Consider the following 15,568-nt stretch of genomic DNA (forward strand, 5'->3'; position numbering starts at 1 on the left):
CCTAAATGAACACTGAAATATGTTTTTTCTTGCTGTAACCATTCCTCCTGTTCATATTGACCATTAGAAGATCCCATCATAATGTACTGACAATGCAAGTGATGGGGGCCAAAATCCACAAGCCTCCTTCTGTGCAAAAATGTATTTAAAAGTTTATCAGAAGCTAATATGAAGCTTCAGTTGCCCAAATGAGTCAAATCAAGTCGATATATTTCAACGTTTTTGTCTTTTTTAGTGCCAAAGTCCCTCTTTTTGTTACTATTCTTCCACCGGAGCTCATCAGGGAAACACAAAGAACTTATATGACATCACAACAATATGTAAACAACAGAAAATCACAAAAAGCATAATCTCCCCCTCTACACCCCCACCATGACAATTTGCAACATTGCTCTTAATGAGCTAATACACTCAAGAGATGTTAGCTACTATGGTTGTAGCTAAAAGCTCTGACATCATTTTATCGTCTCAGGATATACCGTCATATCAGGCAGAAATCTCAGAGACACGTGGGCAAATGAAAGCAACACTATCCTGCACGGCTAAATATGACTGGAGGTAAATAAGACTGGCAGACAGACAGTTATATTTTCTTGTGATTTCATCCTCCGTGACCGCGATGAGAAGGTGGATGTTTACACTTATGTTGTGATCACTGCCTGACCTTCATTACAACAATACAATAACAACCGGTGTTTATAATCAGACGCGTCTCCTCTTAGCTTGTTGTCAGTGTTTATGTGTTGTCAGGAAATGAATGTAGCAACATCCTGGGAGCGAAGAGCAACGAGATGCTGCCTGTGTGGCCCAGTGATTAAAGAGAGGTTCCCGGGTAGAAGAAGGGAAGGTCAGAGGTCATCAGTGTTGCGCCCAAAACCCTCCCCGTCCTGGTCATTCATTATGAGCAGGGATATATGGTATTGATTTCTGTGCAGATGTGTTACCATACTGGTGGAACATTTAGACATTGGCAACAACTTTTATGATAATATTGATCGTTTAGTTTGGGGATATATGCTAATTCACTGTCTTGCTGGGATTTAATGACGTTACTTGTCTTATGTTTGTCTGTTAAACGTGAAGCTACACGGTTAGCTTAGCTTAGCATAAAGACTGGCTGCAGTCGATATAACGTGGTAATTATTAGAGTTGCAACGATTAGTCTATTAATCGAGTAATTGCCAACTGTTAAATTAATCGACTAATCTTTTGAGTCATTTTTAAGAAGAAAATTCCCAAATTCTCTGATTCCAATGTCTCAAATGTGAATATTTTCTAGTTTATTTAGTCTTCAATGATAGCAAACGCAGTATTTTTGGGTTGTTGACTGTTGGTCGGACAAAACAAGACATTTGAGGACGACACTTTGGGTTTTGGGAAACATTTATGGACCAAACAATGGATCGATTAATCGAAAAAATAATCAACAGATTAATAGATAATGAAAATAATCATTAGATGCAGCCCTAGTAATTAGTGTATCGTTTCCAGTCTTTATGCTAAGCTAAGCTAACCACCTCCTAGCTGTATCTGTTGTTCATATGTTCATATTGAACAGACAGACATGGAAGTGTTTTTGCTTATTGTTATTAATTTCTGAGAAAAGTTCTGGTGTCTCATAACGTCTTAGTGACAGATGTGTGGGAATCAAAATTCTTGACTGGAAAAGAAAACCAAAGAATCCTCCACACTGCCCATCACTTGAATTCACTTTATCCGTATGAGCCTGTTGGCTTTTATCCTGAGTGAAAGCCAACAGTCTTTACACGTCTGGTGCTGTTTGTCTGTATGAATTTTGCCTGATGAAGGTCTGAGGACGGGACATTGTGTCAATAAAGTGAGTTCAAGTGATGGACGGTGTTTGATTCTTTAGTTTTAGCTTCTAAAATGTGTGGATTTTCTGCTTCTACCTGTTTTGTATCATTGTAAACTGAATATCTTTAGCTATTAGAGTATTGGTCTTCTTTAAGACATTAGTTGCCACCTGTATGTAAGAATCTCCCTCTGAGTGAGTGTTATGTTATACCAACCTTCCCTGCTCTGTTTAAATTCTCACCTTACAAAACAGAAGTGACTGAGATGTTTTCTCGCAGGGTGTCATGGATCCAGAGCATCGTGGTGGTGGTTGCCAAAGAAAACACAGACCTGATGACTGACATCATCCAGCGCTTCCAGCACAGGAAGGTTCGAACGGTGACGGGCGGCTCGACTCGTCACCGGTCGATACGCAACGGGGTCCTGGCTCTGGGCTCCGGGTGGGAAGAAGAAGAGGAGGAGGAGGAGGAGGGGGGGTCGACGGCGGAGAGGCCGAAGGTGGTCATCATCCACGATGCGGTGCGGCCCTTTGTGGAGGAGGACTTTCTGTACAAGATAGCCGTGGCTGCCAAGGAACAAGGGGTCAGTAATAAAATCTGATTTAACTGTAATCTTTGGTTTTAGGGCTGAAATCAATATAAACACTAAGTTCTTATCAGCTTATTAAACACACCTGTGCACACACACATACTGAATGAATGCACCACTCTGCTGTGTTCCAATAGTTTTTCATTTTGCCCTCATCTTTTATTTTGAAATTGACTAAAATTAGGATGGTTAGAGTGTCATAATGTGTTTTTTTTTTGCTCATCGCTGGTATTTATAGGGATAGGAACTTGATCTTTTGCTGCCTCTGCTGCTTTTTCTAATCTAAGGGTGCATTTACAACAGAGCTGCAATGATTGGCTGATTGACAGATTAATTGCCAACTATTTTGATTAATATTTTATCATTTTTTTAAAAGAAAAAGCTTCTTAAATGTGAATATTTTCAGTTTTCTTTACTCCTGTATGATAGAGAACTGAATATCTTTGGGTGGTTCAAAGCTCAGTAATTGTCACGGCTCGGAAATTTAAATAATCACAATTATCTCCAAACCTCATTGGTGAAAATGACTCGAAACCTTGATGTGTTGTCAGATTTTCCAGGAGCACATGTGGGCAGGAAGTGTCAATTTCCAAGTTTGAACAGCAGTTCAGAGAAAAGATCGTAATCCCCCCGTGCAACTAGAGGAAACAAGCCCCGAAATGCCAATACTTCCTCATGCTTGGAAAGCGTAGCGCGGCTGAATTAAATCTCAACTCGTTGCTCATACTTCATGTCTTTTTTTTTTTTTTTTAATGTGCTTTCAGCTGAAAATCAGAGAAGGTCAATTAGAGCTCAGTGTAAACAAACCCGTGGTGCTCAGCTGCAGTTACAGGACCTGGAATCAAAACATCTCACCTGGTGGCACGAGACCTGCGGTTCATTTTTCACTGTGAAACGTGCACATAAACAAACTCCAAAAAAATACAACAAAGTCAAGTTTTCCAGTCGGGTTCAGAGCAAAGAAGACAAACAGTTCTTGTATTCGCACCTTTAACCTGCCTCCTTTTAACACTGTTTATCAGGTGGACAGATCCGTCGCTCCTGCTGGTTGAGTTTATACTATTTCATCAGTGATAGACGGGAAACATTCAGGGCCGGAGTCACGGCCGCTCTGACGATGATTAGTTTCATAATGATTCATGGCTGAGCCTCACAAGCTGAATTGAATGCAGGTCACACAGGTTGTGAAAAATCCAAGAGCTCTCTGGCTCAGGGCCAACATTTCTAGTGTGTCTCTGAGTGTGTGTGTGTCAGCGTGTGTGTGCGTGCTTTGTGATGAACTTTCACAGCGGGCGGTCTGGTCTTCATTATCTTGCCAGTATCCACGCTCATGACAGAGAGCCTGTCTCCACTGAAAAACAGCAGATTAATTTAGATTTTAACAGCATGTGTAACACGCAGAACACATGTTTGCTTTCCTTTCATTCGCTGGTCCGTGTTTTTTCGCCTGCACGCGCTCGCCGACTCGCCTGCTCCTGGAAACTGTCTTCAATCAAGCTACGCTAAGATGAAAATATCATCTTAGCAGAAATGCTGATTATTACGAATCTCGGAGAGAGGAAGTGCAAGCGGTGCGTGCTCCAGCTGTGCTGGTTAAGATGGATTTATTGTTACTGTAACATCATGTGGCTGCTCGACTCTGTTCTCTCTTTGAAATGTGCACTTATGACACTCGAGGCCCACTCATGGTTTTAACTCCTGATTTCATTAATATGTTGATGATACTGTGATAAAGGTTGTCAATCATGACAACATTTGATGACATGAAAGCCAGAAAAACACGGCATATGTCAACATCTTGATTATTTTCACCCAGAGTGAGAAGACGAGTTGATATTAGGGGTGTCATGTTATACACTGTGGTGGTTTTGGTTTCTTTCGGCCGTAAACACTCTTCTCTGGCTGACAGCGCAGATGTTTGCAGTGACAATAAACAGCATATCTGTGTGTGTGACAGCTCAAGACAGATTTCAGAACTTATCAGGAACGATTCGACCACAGAAACTCTCCTCTTTGTTGTTTTCTCAGTACATTCACGGAGGATCAGGGTACAACTCACAGTCGCCGTGAAACCTGAAGGCCTCACGCCGCTTAGCGTCCGTCTACGTCTCTTTTCGCGTCAGTCGATTCGATTTAAAGGCTTCGTCGCAGCAGGGAAAGCACAGGTTTAAATGATCAAATGAACGATGGCTGAATTCCAGTTAGCTGCTTTAGCTTCGGGGTCCTGGTGTTGTTCATGCTGGCTCACTATCACGGCTTACTGGGACGGTTGAACTGAACAGTCATTGTTAATGTTATTAGTAACACCTGTGCTTTTCAAGTTAAAACAAAGGAGAAGTGCTTTTATGGTTTGTGTCCAACAAGTTGTTTGGAAAATGCTAATTCAGGATCAGACATCGGATCTTCCTGTCTAGACGTTTTTATTCTTCTGTCTATTACTACGCGTGTGGATCTTGCTAGCGGATTAATGTTCTCATGTTATATATTCTCTTCTTTGCATTTTTCACCAAACTTTTGCACACATTTAGGGCTACAAGTCAAGTCAATTTTTATTTATGTAGCCCAGTATCAGCCTGAGGGGGGCGCTACAATCTGTACAGCATAGAACGACCTCTATCTTTGATGATTATTAATGAATTTGTCGTTTATTTTCTCGATTTAATGAAGTAATTGTTTGTAACTGTGAAAAACTGTCCATCACAGTGTGCTACAGTGGAGCACAGGGTGCCTAGCATACTTTGGTTTGCCCAACCAACAATCTAAAACCCAAAAATATTCAATGTATTATATTCCAAGACCAAGATAATCAGCAAATTCTCACATCTGAGAGCCTGAAACCATCAAATCTTTGCGGTTTTGCTTGAAAAATGACTTAAAATTTTAGGCAATTATCAAAATAGTTCAGTAATATTAGCAGATTCATTTTCTTTCAGTCGACTAATGCAGCTCTACACATTTTAGGAGGAAGTTTCTACTGTTATAGATAACTTTCTGACTAACTTTAACATATTGTGAGTGCTTTCAATATGCCAGTTTTTTTTCATATTGAGAGCCACTTTTTAAGGTCGGTCTGTATGTATTTGTCTCTAAACTCTATTCAAGCATTCATAAAAAATAAATAAAAAAAAAAATAAAAATAACACCTTTCTCTTTTCTTCACCCAGGCGGCAGGAGCCATCCGACCGCTTGTTTCCACGGTGATCGCCACCACATCAGAGGGCTACCTGGATCATTCTCTGGAGCGAGCCAAGTACAGAGCCAGCGAGATGCCTCAGGGCTTCACGTACGATGTCATCCATCAAGCCTATCAGAGCGTAGGAGACACATTTTTCTTAATTTACCTATCGAGTTTCAGTTTATTCTTAGTACAGCTTAAAATCAAACAAATCACACAGATGGCAAAGAAAAAATATCTATGTGAAAGGAGAGGAGGAAAGACTAGATGCTGTCTAAATAATATATATACAAGAAAAACAAAGTCATGCTGTTAAAAATAGGATTATACATCACCTAAAGCCTTTTTTTAAAAAAATATCCTCTAAAGGATTTAAAGGAAGAAGAGATTTTAATCCAATGACAACAGTAGTTCCATAAATTTGGAGGATTCCTTTCAAAATAAGATGTGGAATGATCTGGAATATTTCCCTCCTTGAATTATATCCTGTATATAAAAGTACATATTTAGAAAATGTTAATCAGTCATTGTGAGCAGTGTAGTCGTTCCTACGTTGTGAATGTGCCAGATTCAAATAGAAAATAAGAGGTCAGCGGGTGCACAGAGCGCCGTGTTAGAATCATTGAAAAGTAACACAAACTACTATTTAAAAGTTACAAAAAAAAACTTTAACACAGCAACTTCTCCCCCCTCCTCAGTCATCCCTACATCTGTTAGAAAAAAAAAAAAAAAACCTGCACCGGCAACAACCTGATAATTGGAGATGAATGTATTCTTTCCATTACCTCAGTTCAGACATTAATGTGCAGAAAGAAGAAAAAGGCACAAGCTGCAGACTCACTGTAAGAGGTTTTGTCTTGTTAATTAACAACACAGCTTGTTTGTTGCTGCACATGCAAGTTTTAAAAAATCTTGAATGTTTTAGTTCCGGCGTGATCTCTCTCTCTCTCTTCTCTCTCTTTACTTCCTCTTTGACTTGACATACAAATAAAAATGTGCTTTTTTTTCTCATTCATTTCAATTTCTAACATGTTAAAAGAGAAAAACAACAAAATAAAATATATATAAGCAAGAAAGAAGAATAAATAAAACCTTCCATGATGATTAATATGAAAACTCAACTATCCGCCACCGGTTTGTCAGCTAGTATGAAATTATGGATGGAAATATAAAAATGTCAACATGTATTTAAACTAAGAGTGACAGAAAGAGAAAGCTGGAGAGGCAGTGAGGCAAATGAGAAAGCAAAGCTGAAGAGAAACTTCTATTTTAATCCTTATTTCATTGCAGTTACTAAATTAAAAACGGCGACAAATAAACCCTCAAATCCATGTTTAATATTTTGATGATTTTGCCATCGAATCCACTGTTTTTACTGTCAATAATAAATAAAGTAACCCTGACTACCGGAGAATGCGTACAGCGGTGGCCGATGCAAAAGTGTTTCTTTTCTTTTTTTGACTGTTATACAGTCCAGACAGTAAGTATTTGGACAGTCTGGAATAAAGTAATGGATACTACATTAAAAAAGTGCTAAGTCTCAGCTTTAATTTGAGTAGGTTTATATTGAAAGTCTGGACTGTACATACTTTGGAAAGGTTAAGAGTGTTTGTTTTCTCGCTTTGGGCTGCAGCAGCAGCAGCAGTGATACAGTATTTTGTCCAGGGCACATACAAGCAAAAAAAATGTGACTTCTACAGCTGTTATATTTGTAAAAACCACTCATAATACCACAGGACAGACAAATAAGTCCCCGAAGGCCTCCGCCGTTTACTCTTAATGTCAGAGAATTCAAAAAAACGTCTCTCAAATCTTATAAAACGACAGTCGGTTTGAGATTTATGCTCTAAAAATTACACCACTTACATGACAAAGGGCTTTATGATTCTCATACATCATAACAGGTCTTTACAGTCCTTCATTGTTTTGGGCTGATGTGCCAGAACCTGCAGCGTTTCACTCTGGAAGAGCTTGTGGCACGGGTGCTATCATTTTCACTTGGCCTCTGCCGCGTCTGGGAAAGAAATGACACGTTAATATATTCTGCCACACTGTAGCACAGATTAGTCTAGTGGAACAAAAGTGAATAAAGGCTCAGTTTGGAGAAAAAAAAAAACTGGTGAGAGAGAGCACTGAAAATTACATGGCGCATTTAGGCGGATTTCGGATTAATAGTCTCAACAGTTGAGTGCGTTTTAATATGTGTACCTGAAAAAATGGAAAGAATTTTATCCGCTGACGTCAGCCGCCAATGTGTTGATTCTCCTCTGAAAGCAGGGGGGTTTATTTCTAAAGACTTGATGAGCCAACTTCATATGAAACCTGAGTTGTAGAAATTGACCTTATTTATTTCTCAGACACTTTGAGTTTGCTATTTCAACCTTGACTCCATTAGACGGTTCTTCCGATAGCTGTGTTTTTTTGAAGGAGGCAGCAAACTTTGAGCTAAGAGCTGAAGAATGCCTCCAATTGGAGCACCATTTGTCTGCAGTTATTTTTATTCCTGGCACACATGTGGATCTTCAGATTGCTTGGAGAGGCCTGTTGGCTTTGGCCTTTACTGAAAATGAGCTCACATTTATGTTGCAGTGTCAAGGCCGGTCAGGGTCGCGAAAAATTAAGCCCCCTTCTCCTCCTCCTCCCGTTGTTGTTCTTCTCCTCTTCAACCTTTCAAAAGAAGGGGAAAGTGTAAGGTGTCTGTCAGGTTAGGACTGTAGGACATGTTCATGAAAAATCTCTGCACATTTGTAGCTTGACATCCATTGAGAGTGGAAGAACTTAGGGCTGAAAAGACAAAAGGGGGGGAGACACTTTATCCAGTCCCCAGTGAAGGCTTTTGTACCAGGAGAAAACGCTGAAGGTTAAATTACCTCAAGACCAAGAGTGTATTTCTCATGTAATTTTTCTCTTCAGTTCCAGTTGAATAAAAGACCCCTTCTCTTTTATAGCTTGATAAAATATTACCCAACTATAATCTCAGGTAGCATGGATTTGTCTTTGTAGTGCGGACTGTATTTTAAACCAAATGAGCTCATTGCCTCAATCCAAACTTCCATGTGATCTTCACAAACGCAGCTTTCCCAGCAGTGAATCAAAGTGCAAATAAAAACGTTCAGAAGTACAATAAACTACAAAAGGTATTTATCTTTATTAAGATTAGGAGGAGAAATGAAATAAATAACGATGACGTATATTTTCAGTATCGATACTTAAAAGAAACTTTTTCAAAACCTTAATTTAAAGCTGCTCTAGTCTGTTTTTTCTGTTAACGAAGGATCAAATGACTGTGGAGTCTCTCTTAGTGAAAACTACAGAGAATTACCTTATGGAGCTTTTTCAGTGTCTTTCAACTCATTACTGTTTCGGTTCAGTCTCACAGCTCTCATCAGCATCAGTTTCCAGTAAAACAGCTCTGATAAACCCAACGTACACTAAACAGCAGTTAATAGAGATCAAAAACAGCTAAAAGAAGAGTGAATTTGGACTCACATTCATTTGGTAGTTGCTGGATGTGTAAATACGCAAATATTTGCTGACATGTTCATCGTATTAAGTTGTCAATGTTGTGTTTTTAGCTTGTTGAGCTCGCCTTAAGCGGCAAAAAGAATATATCTCTATAAAAGATTGTACCATACCATTTCATTGCACTGCATTTGGGCAGTCAACTCAGTGGAACGTCCTACCTGACGATATGAAGAACTGTGGTTCTATCAATGCATTCTAGACCAGACTGAAACATGTACTAAAGACGAATCAGCTGTGTGACCATTGAGTCAGTGATTTTACTGTTTGTTCGTGTGCTGTTGTATGTTTTTTGTCTACAGATGCAAATTAGCGTCAAGCTAACTCTGCTGCAGTGCATCTTTAATGTTTCAAACTGCACACTGTCCCATTCAATAAATAAATAAATCAAAATGAGCAAAGTTTGGATTTAGATCAAGACATTTTCAATCAAAAAATATGTAAATAAGACTAAAAATTTTAAGTCTAAGAGTCTAATAAGACTAAAAATCACCAGCATTTGATCCCCACTCTTTAAAGTATCAACAGATTTTCGATACTCAGCACTAAAAACACTGAGTATCACAAATGGTATTGAGATTAGGCACTAAGTCCAGCACACATTTCACATTCAAATCTTCTGTTTTTATTACCTCGAGGCCTTAAAAAACCCCAATGAATCAGAATTTTATATAACTTTCATTTTGAATGTCGTAATTGGCAAAAACAAGGTAAAAAGGAGAAACAATCTTTTAACTGGAGTTGTAATCATTAACATTCACATGCAGATTTTCCCTTTCCTGAAATTAATTTATTAAAGGTATAATAAGCTCAGTTAGATGTTTGATATCTCTTAGTTCAGTGTCTCTTCAGTGTCCCAAAGATTTTCCATACGTTTTGTAATTAAAAAAAAAAAAGATTTTACATGTGAATTGCAGCTGTCGATGACAGGCTTGTCTGTCTTCTCCTCTCGCAGATGCAGGCACACAGTTACGCATTTTTATCTGTAACTGCTCACACATTGATATAAGCTGTTTTTTAAAAGCTGACAAAAGCATCAAATTCCAATAAAATCTACCAGAACCAGCTGCGGGACTGTTTCTTGAAAAAACAAGAAAAATAAAAAAAATAAAAAAATGCTGGAACAAACGATGTGAGATCTCTGCTGTTGAAAAGCAGGCAGTAAAAGTAAAATAACCTTTTATTACTTAATGGTTAGTCTTTTACAATATAAAAGAACAGGTGGTTTAGCTGCGAACATAAACAATCACTAACGTCTCTGGAAACACCCTCATAAAGTCAACCGACACAAATAAATTCCTGTGGGTAACACTGATGTCGATTGAGAAGGGTATGTAAGGAGATTTAAGAGGAAGTATAAAAAGACTATAAGATCCTGAGCTACATCACACTGCTCCACCCTGATGAACGATTTAAGAATGATGTAAACTTTTTTTTCCATGCATATGCAGGAACAGACATTGTAGCATCCACATGTCTTTTAGAACTATGTGGGAAAATGTCTCTTGGACTGAAGAAACCAAAGTTGCACTTTTTAAATCTTATTTTAGAAAGATAAGAGCGTTACAGAACAGGCAGTCCATCAGCCAAGGAAAACAGTATCCTCTGAAGTATCTGCTGAAAAATGTGACGGAAACATGGTGTTATGAGCCTGTTTCTCCTCTGTGGAAAACACCGGCTCTGATCACGACGAAGACTGTAAAAGGAAAGGCTCCAGATAATGAGATATTTTGGTTGAAATATCAGCAGAAAGGATAAGTTTGGGAAGAATTTAATCTTTTATCTAGACAGGAATATCATGCACAGAGCCAAATTATCTGAGGAATGTCCAGGAAGTGCCTTATGGAACAAGTAGTAGATAGTGAGTGCAAAGCCGGTCATATTGCAGTTTGACTGATCTGAACTCGTCTCAAAATAACAATGAGAGGCGATTCTTACAGCCAGGTGTTTGAAGTTGAGGGAGAACTTTCTAAATATATAAGCTGGTATTAAAACAAAAGGTACAGGTATAATACTACCTGGCGACCCTGTCTAAGGATGGTGACTGTCATTGGTCGTTTGGGGGGTCAGTCCAAGAATTTCTCCACAACTACTGACCAAATTGCCATGGAATTTGGTTTGCATAGATTTTGATGACCCCCCACCATCACTGTCTGGCCAAAGTTTCCTTTTAGCCAACATGGTGGTCCATGACAAGGTATTTTAAACAACTAATGACCAGATTTCCATAAATCTGACCAACAAATGACACAACGTCTCCTGACCTTTCCCTTACCACCATAAGGCCAAACCTTTTCCACTTTTATACAACCAACTTCAAAATCTAAATTATTATTAATTGCCCCCAAGTTGCATCTTGTCAGTCGAATCACTGAATACAACGAATGCAGTTATATAAATAAGGCTGAATAACGCGAGGTGACAGCAGGACCAGCTGTAAACTTTAAACTTGTCTTAAAATGACCTAAATAAATAACGATTATGGGAACACAGACGGATGATGGAAACTGAGGACTGAGCATTTCCTGCTGTGACTCGATACATTGGTGTTCAGTGCTTACTATGAGTCAACTGTGAATATCCCGAACCGGAGACAGCTCTAAAAATTGACCTGAAGTTTATTGAGTAAAATGAGGACATTCATCCTTCCAAGAGGCTCTCCACGAGCTTTCAACTTGCACCACACTCCGGCGGCCGAAATGTCAGATTTCCACACATGATATCTCACAATCCAATGGGCAGATTGCCATGAAATTTCCTTACACACAAACTATAATATCAACACTTTTAGCCCCACTACTGGCTCTGAGAAAAACAAAATTGTTTGCTTTATCCAACACTTTTCTTTTGTTTGTTTAATGAACATTTTAGTCTTAAGAGGTTGCTAACAGGGCTTCTAGTATTGCTACTTAATTGTTAGATATGTGTAGGATTATTATTTTCTAGACTCTAGAAAATTTGCAAAGTTGTGAGTAGTTTGGACATCTATTGTACAACACACAGTGTGCAACAGATTGTCACTGTACATATACCTGTTAGCGTATATCTAGCAGTTGCATCCATTGGTGCAGTTCCAACAGCACAATGGAACAATGTGTTGAGTGTGATGGAAATACTTTTTGTTGTCAACAATTGTCCACAGCCGCTCCTATCTGTTGTCTCTTCAGTGCAGTGAGTCAGACTTTGAGTTTGGCACCGAGTGTCTCCATCTGGCTCTGCAGTACTGCGGCACCAATGCCAAGCTCATCGAGGGTCCGCCAACATTGTGGAAGGTGAGCTCGCCAGGGGCCTGCTTCGGGTTTGGGGGATAGTGGATCTGATGAGCGCAGCTTGTGTGTGCCCGCCGCTGATTATCATATGGGCACGAAGAGAGTTCGCAAATTGAAAGTGAGGGGGTTCTGGCAAAAGAGGAAACGTCAACATGTTGAATATGACATTCAGAGTAAGCACGTGGAATTCGATTTAAATATAAATGTTTTGTACTGGAACCCCTCTATTAGATCATGTCACTTTTTGCCTCAGAGGCTTAGTTCACCCAAGTTTTTTGAGGTTTTGAGATTTCTGCCCCCACTCCAATACAATAAAGACGGATGGAATTTTGTTTTGCGGTGCTCAAAGCATTGAAAATTACATTTAAATATATTTGAAGTCCAACTTTTTTTTTCTCAGTTTTTTGGTTTTTCTTTTAGTAACAGTGGTTACTGGATGCTTACTGGAGCAGTGGTTCTCAACATTTTTTTTTTGCTCGTGACCCCTTTAATTCAAATTATAAAAACTTGAAATAACACAACGTTTTTACGCTCGACTGAGATGGTAAAGTTATTGTATCTATAAAAGCAAAATGCAGCAGAGTGCAATGGCATGTGACTTTAACATCCATTTAAGAGACTAAAAATGGCAGCAGATGAAAACATTACACATTAATTACATCATCATTTTATTCCTTTCTCGTCTTTTGCGATGCTTTAACGACGCTGGAGAACTGACGTCACGACTGCTGTTTATCTCTGTCAGCCAAATCTTGATGTTCGCATAACGGTAGTGGATGGAAATGTGCACAAATTTACATTTTCTTTTGTAAATTTTCCAGAAACTCCATTAAAATCAGCACTACATTTGGATGGAAATCAGTTGTGAGCACTGTGATTTATGGTCCTTCTTAGATTGATTTAATTTGATAATTGTAGAGGGTAGAAGGGATAAAGCTTTGCAGTATTTCACATGAAAAAATATTATTTTGTGTGGCCCCTTGGATTTATGTTGCGACCCCTGGGGTTGGGATCCATTGATTTAGAGAAAAAAAACTTTAATTTTTCAATGCTTTGAGGAGCACAAACTATATTCTTTTTACTTTCAGTGTATTGGGATATAGATATCTAAACATCATGGCACAGAAAACTGAAAGTATCTGCATGGCCAGACACCTCTATAGATAAAAATCTTTTTTTTTTTAAACTAATTTGAGTGAAGTGACCCTTTAAATCTGAGTTATTTTGTCCTCCAGGTAACCTACAAACGGGATTTGGCTGCAGCAGAGTCCATTATCAAAGGTGAGCTACATTCTTTATACGTTTTTCCTCACATTGTTTCCCATATGCATTGTATATAGTGCACGTGAATTATGCATATAGACATAATATACATGAAAGAGTGAATGTAATGGCTCTTCTTAGATGGCTTAAATGGTCAGAAATGAGCAGCGTTTTGTCTTGTTTTGTTTGGTCGTCTAGAGTTGAATAGGCAACATTCAACCAAAATAGCCCCTCACTGTACTCAGAGGGATAAATTCTTTGTAGTGTTGTTTAGTTTGGTTTGAACAAGGGAGGGTGTGAGAAGTCTGAATACTACAGAGAGCAAGTCAGGACAAGGGAGACTATCACAATCAGAGAAATGGAAATAAACACGGCCCCTATATTTCACCCCAACAGCACCTGGACCAACAATTACCTGTTTGATGATGACATAAGGTGCACAGTGATTATTCCCAGAGCCTGTGAAGTGAATGAATTCATTGTGTGTGTTTTTTAAGAGTAGAAGTGGAAGAAAGTTCTCACATCTGTCAGTATGATAAACTGTCGAGTGTTTCAGGTCATGTGTTTTGTCTTTCTGTCTCTGTGTGTGTGTGTGTGTGTATGTGTAAATGTGTGTTTGTGTGTGTGTGTGTGTGAGGGCCTTCATGTGGCTGTGTGCATCCTGCTGAGAAGTGTGTGCTTGTTGAATTATGTCCTTTAAGTCGAGCAGCTATATCGGAGGCTGTGATCAGATGATGATGTTTCAAAACATACAATTTGGCCACTTAACAGAAAAAATAGATCTGGTTAACTATGTTTTGGACCATGAAATTATAATGATCCAAAATAATAATAATAATGCTTGTCAGCTAGCAAACTACTGTTAATAAAAGAAAAATTTCATTGCTTTGTCATTTTTGGTTATTGTGTCTGGATTTTCTGGCCAAAAAAGTCAGTTTAATCAATTTTGAATTAAATCTGCAACATAATAAAATCTACAAAATATAAAGAGCTCTGACTACTGTATAGTGTCGGGTCAACTAGTCATCACTTTCGTTATGTAGAGTCTAGATCAGGAGGTACATAGTGGAGGAAGTTGTTTTGGGGTCTCGAGGGTTGCAGAAGTGATTGACAGTTGGAGCACTTCCAAAGCTCTCATGGACGTGGAACTCATTAAGTCAGACATCAACCACATTAAAAAAATACCTGCGTCCTTGATTAAAAAGTCAAGGGTACAAGACTGTGTGTACATAAAAACTTCAGAGAAGCAAACCACAACTCCCAAGGAGTATTTTGGAACTTGAAATACTAATTGCAAGCTGAAGAAAAAAAAAACCCACACAACACACTGTAGAAACCTGATAAAATATTCAGTTTAATTCAATTTAGAAACTCTGCTCTGGTGATTTGTTCCCATTTGCAATAATGAATAATTTCTGCATTTGCTCTGACTGTATTTGCTCTGACTGGCTTCCTCTATATATATCCAAGGGTATCGCGGTATTTAGAGCCATCCATCGTACCACACTGACATGACTGAAAACATGATTTCTCAGAAACACTTTCTTTCTTTCTTTTTATATTTTATCATACTTGTGCAAAGCTTTTGACGTCTACTGATGGTACCGGACCGACTGCTAGGATGATTGTAATGCAACGTTTTGTCAGTTCATGTTTTTAACCAATCTCATCTTTTTCTTCCAGAGACTCTGTCACGGACGGCCTGCGTTCTCACAGGTGGATCCGTACAAGCCGTGACGCTGGCTGATGCCCTCCAGAAGGCTGTCGGAGCTCTGGAAATGGTAAGACTGTTGCAGCTGATTCATATGTTGGTGGTTGGTGGAAGATCCCCATCACGTCACCATCTCTCCCCGTCCCTGTCTCCCGTCCTGTACCTCCAATCCCCCCCACCCCCCGAAGCTCATTGTGAGCTCCACTTGGGTGGCCCGGTGGTGGA

The 15,568-nt window shown here is 39.0% G+C and overlaps 1 protein-coding gene across 3 annotated transcripts in view; it reads left to right on the forward strand.

Moving 5' to 3' along the window:
- Positions 1-15,568, forward strand: part of crppa (CDP-L-ribitol pyrophosphorylase A) — a 48,960-nt gene that overhangs the window by 626 nt on the left and 32,766 nt on the right. For 2 of the 3 annotated variants that reach the window (XM_067600622.1, XM_067600621.1), the window contains exons 2-6: positions 2,094-2,397; positions 5,568-5,717; positions 12,268-12,372; positions 13,605-13,650; positions 15,316-15,413. In XM_067600622.1, the coding sequence (XP_067456723.1) occupies positions 2,094-2,397; positions 5,568-5,717; positions 12,268-12,372; positions 13,605-13,650; positions 15,316-15,413 (703 nt within the window). Of the gene's footprint in view, positions 1-853; positions 918-2,093; positions 2,398-5,567; positions 5,718-12,267; positions 12,373-13,604; positions 13,651-15,315; positions 15,414-15,568 lie in introns of those variants that run through there. The other variant, XM_067600623.1, reaches the window with a different exon arrangement.

Source organism: Thunnus thynnus, chromosome 10, assembly GCF_963924715.1.
Source record: "Thunnus thynnus chromosome 10, fThuThy2.1, whole genome shotgun sequence".
NCBI lineage: Eukaryota > Metazoa > Chordata > Actinopteri > Scombriformes > Scombridae > Thunnus > Thunnus thynnus.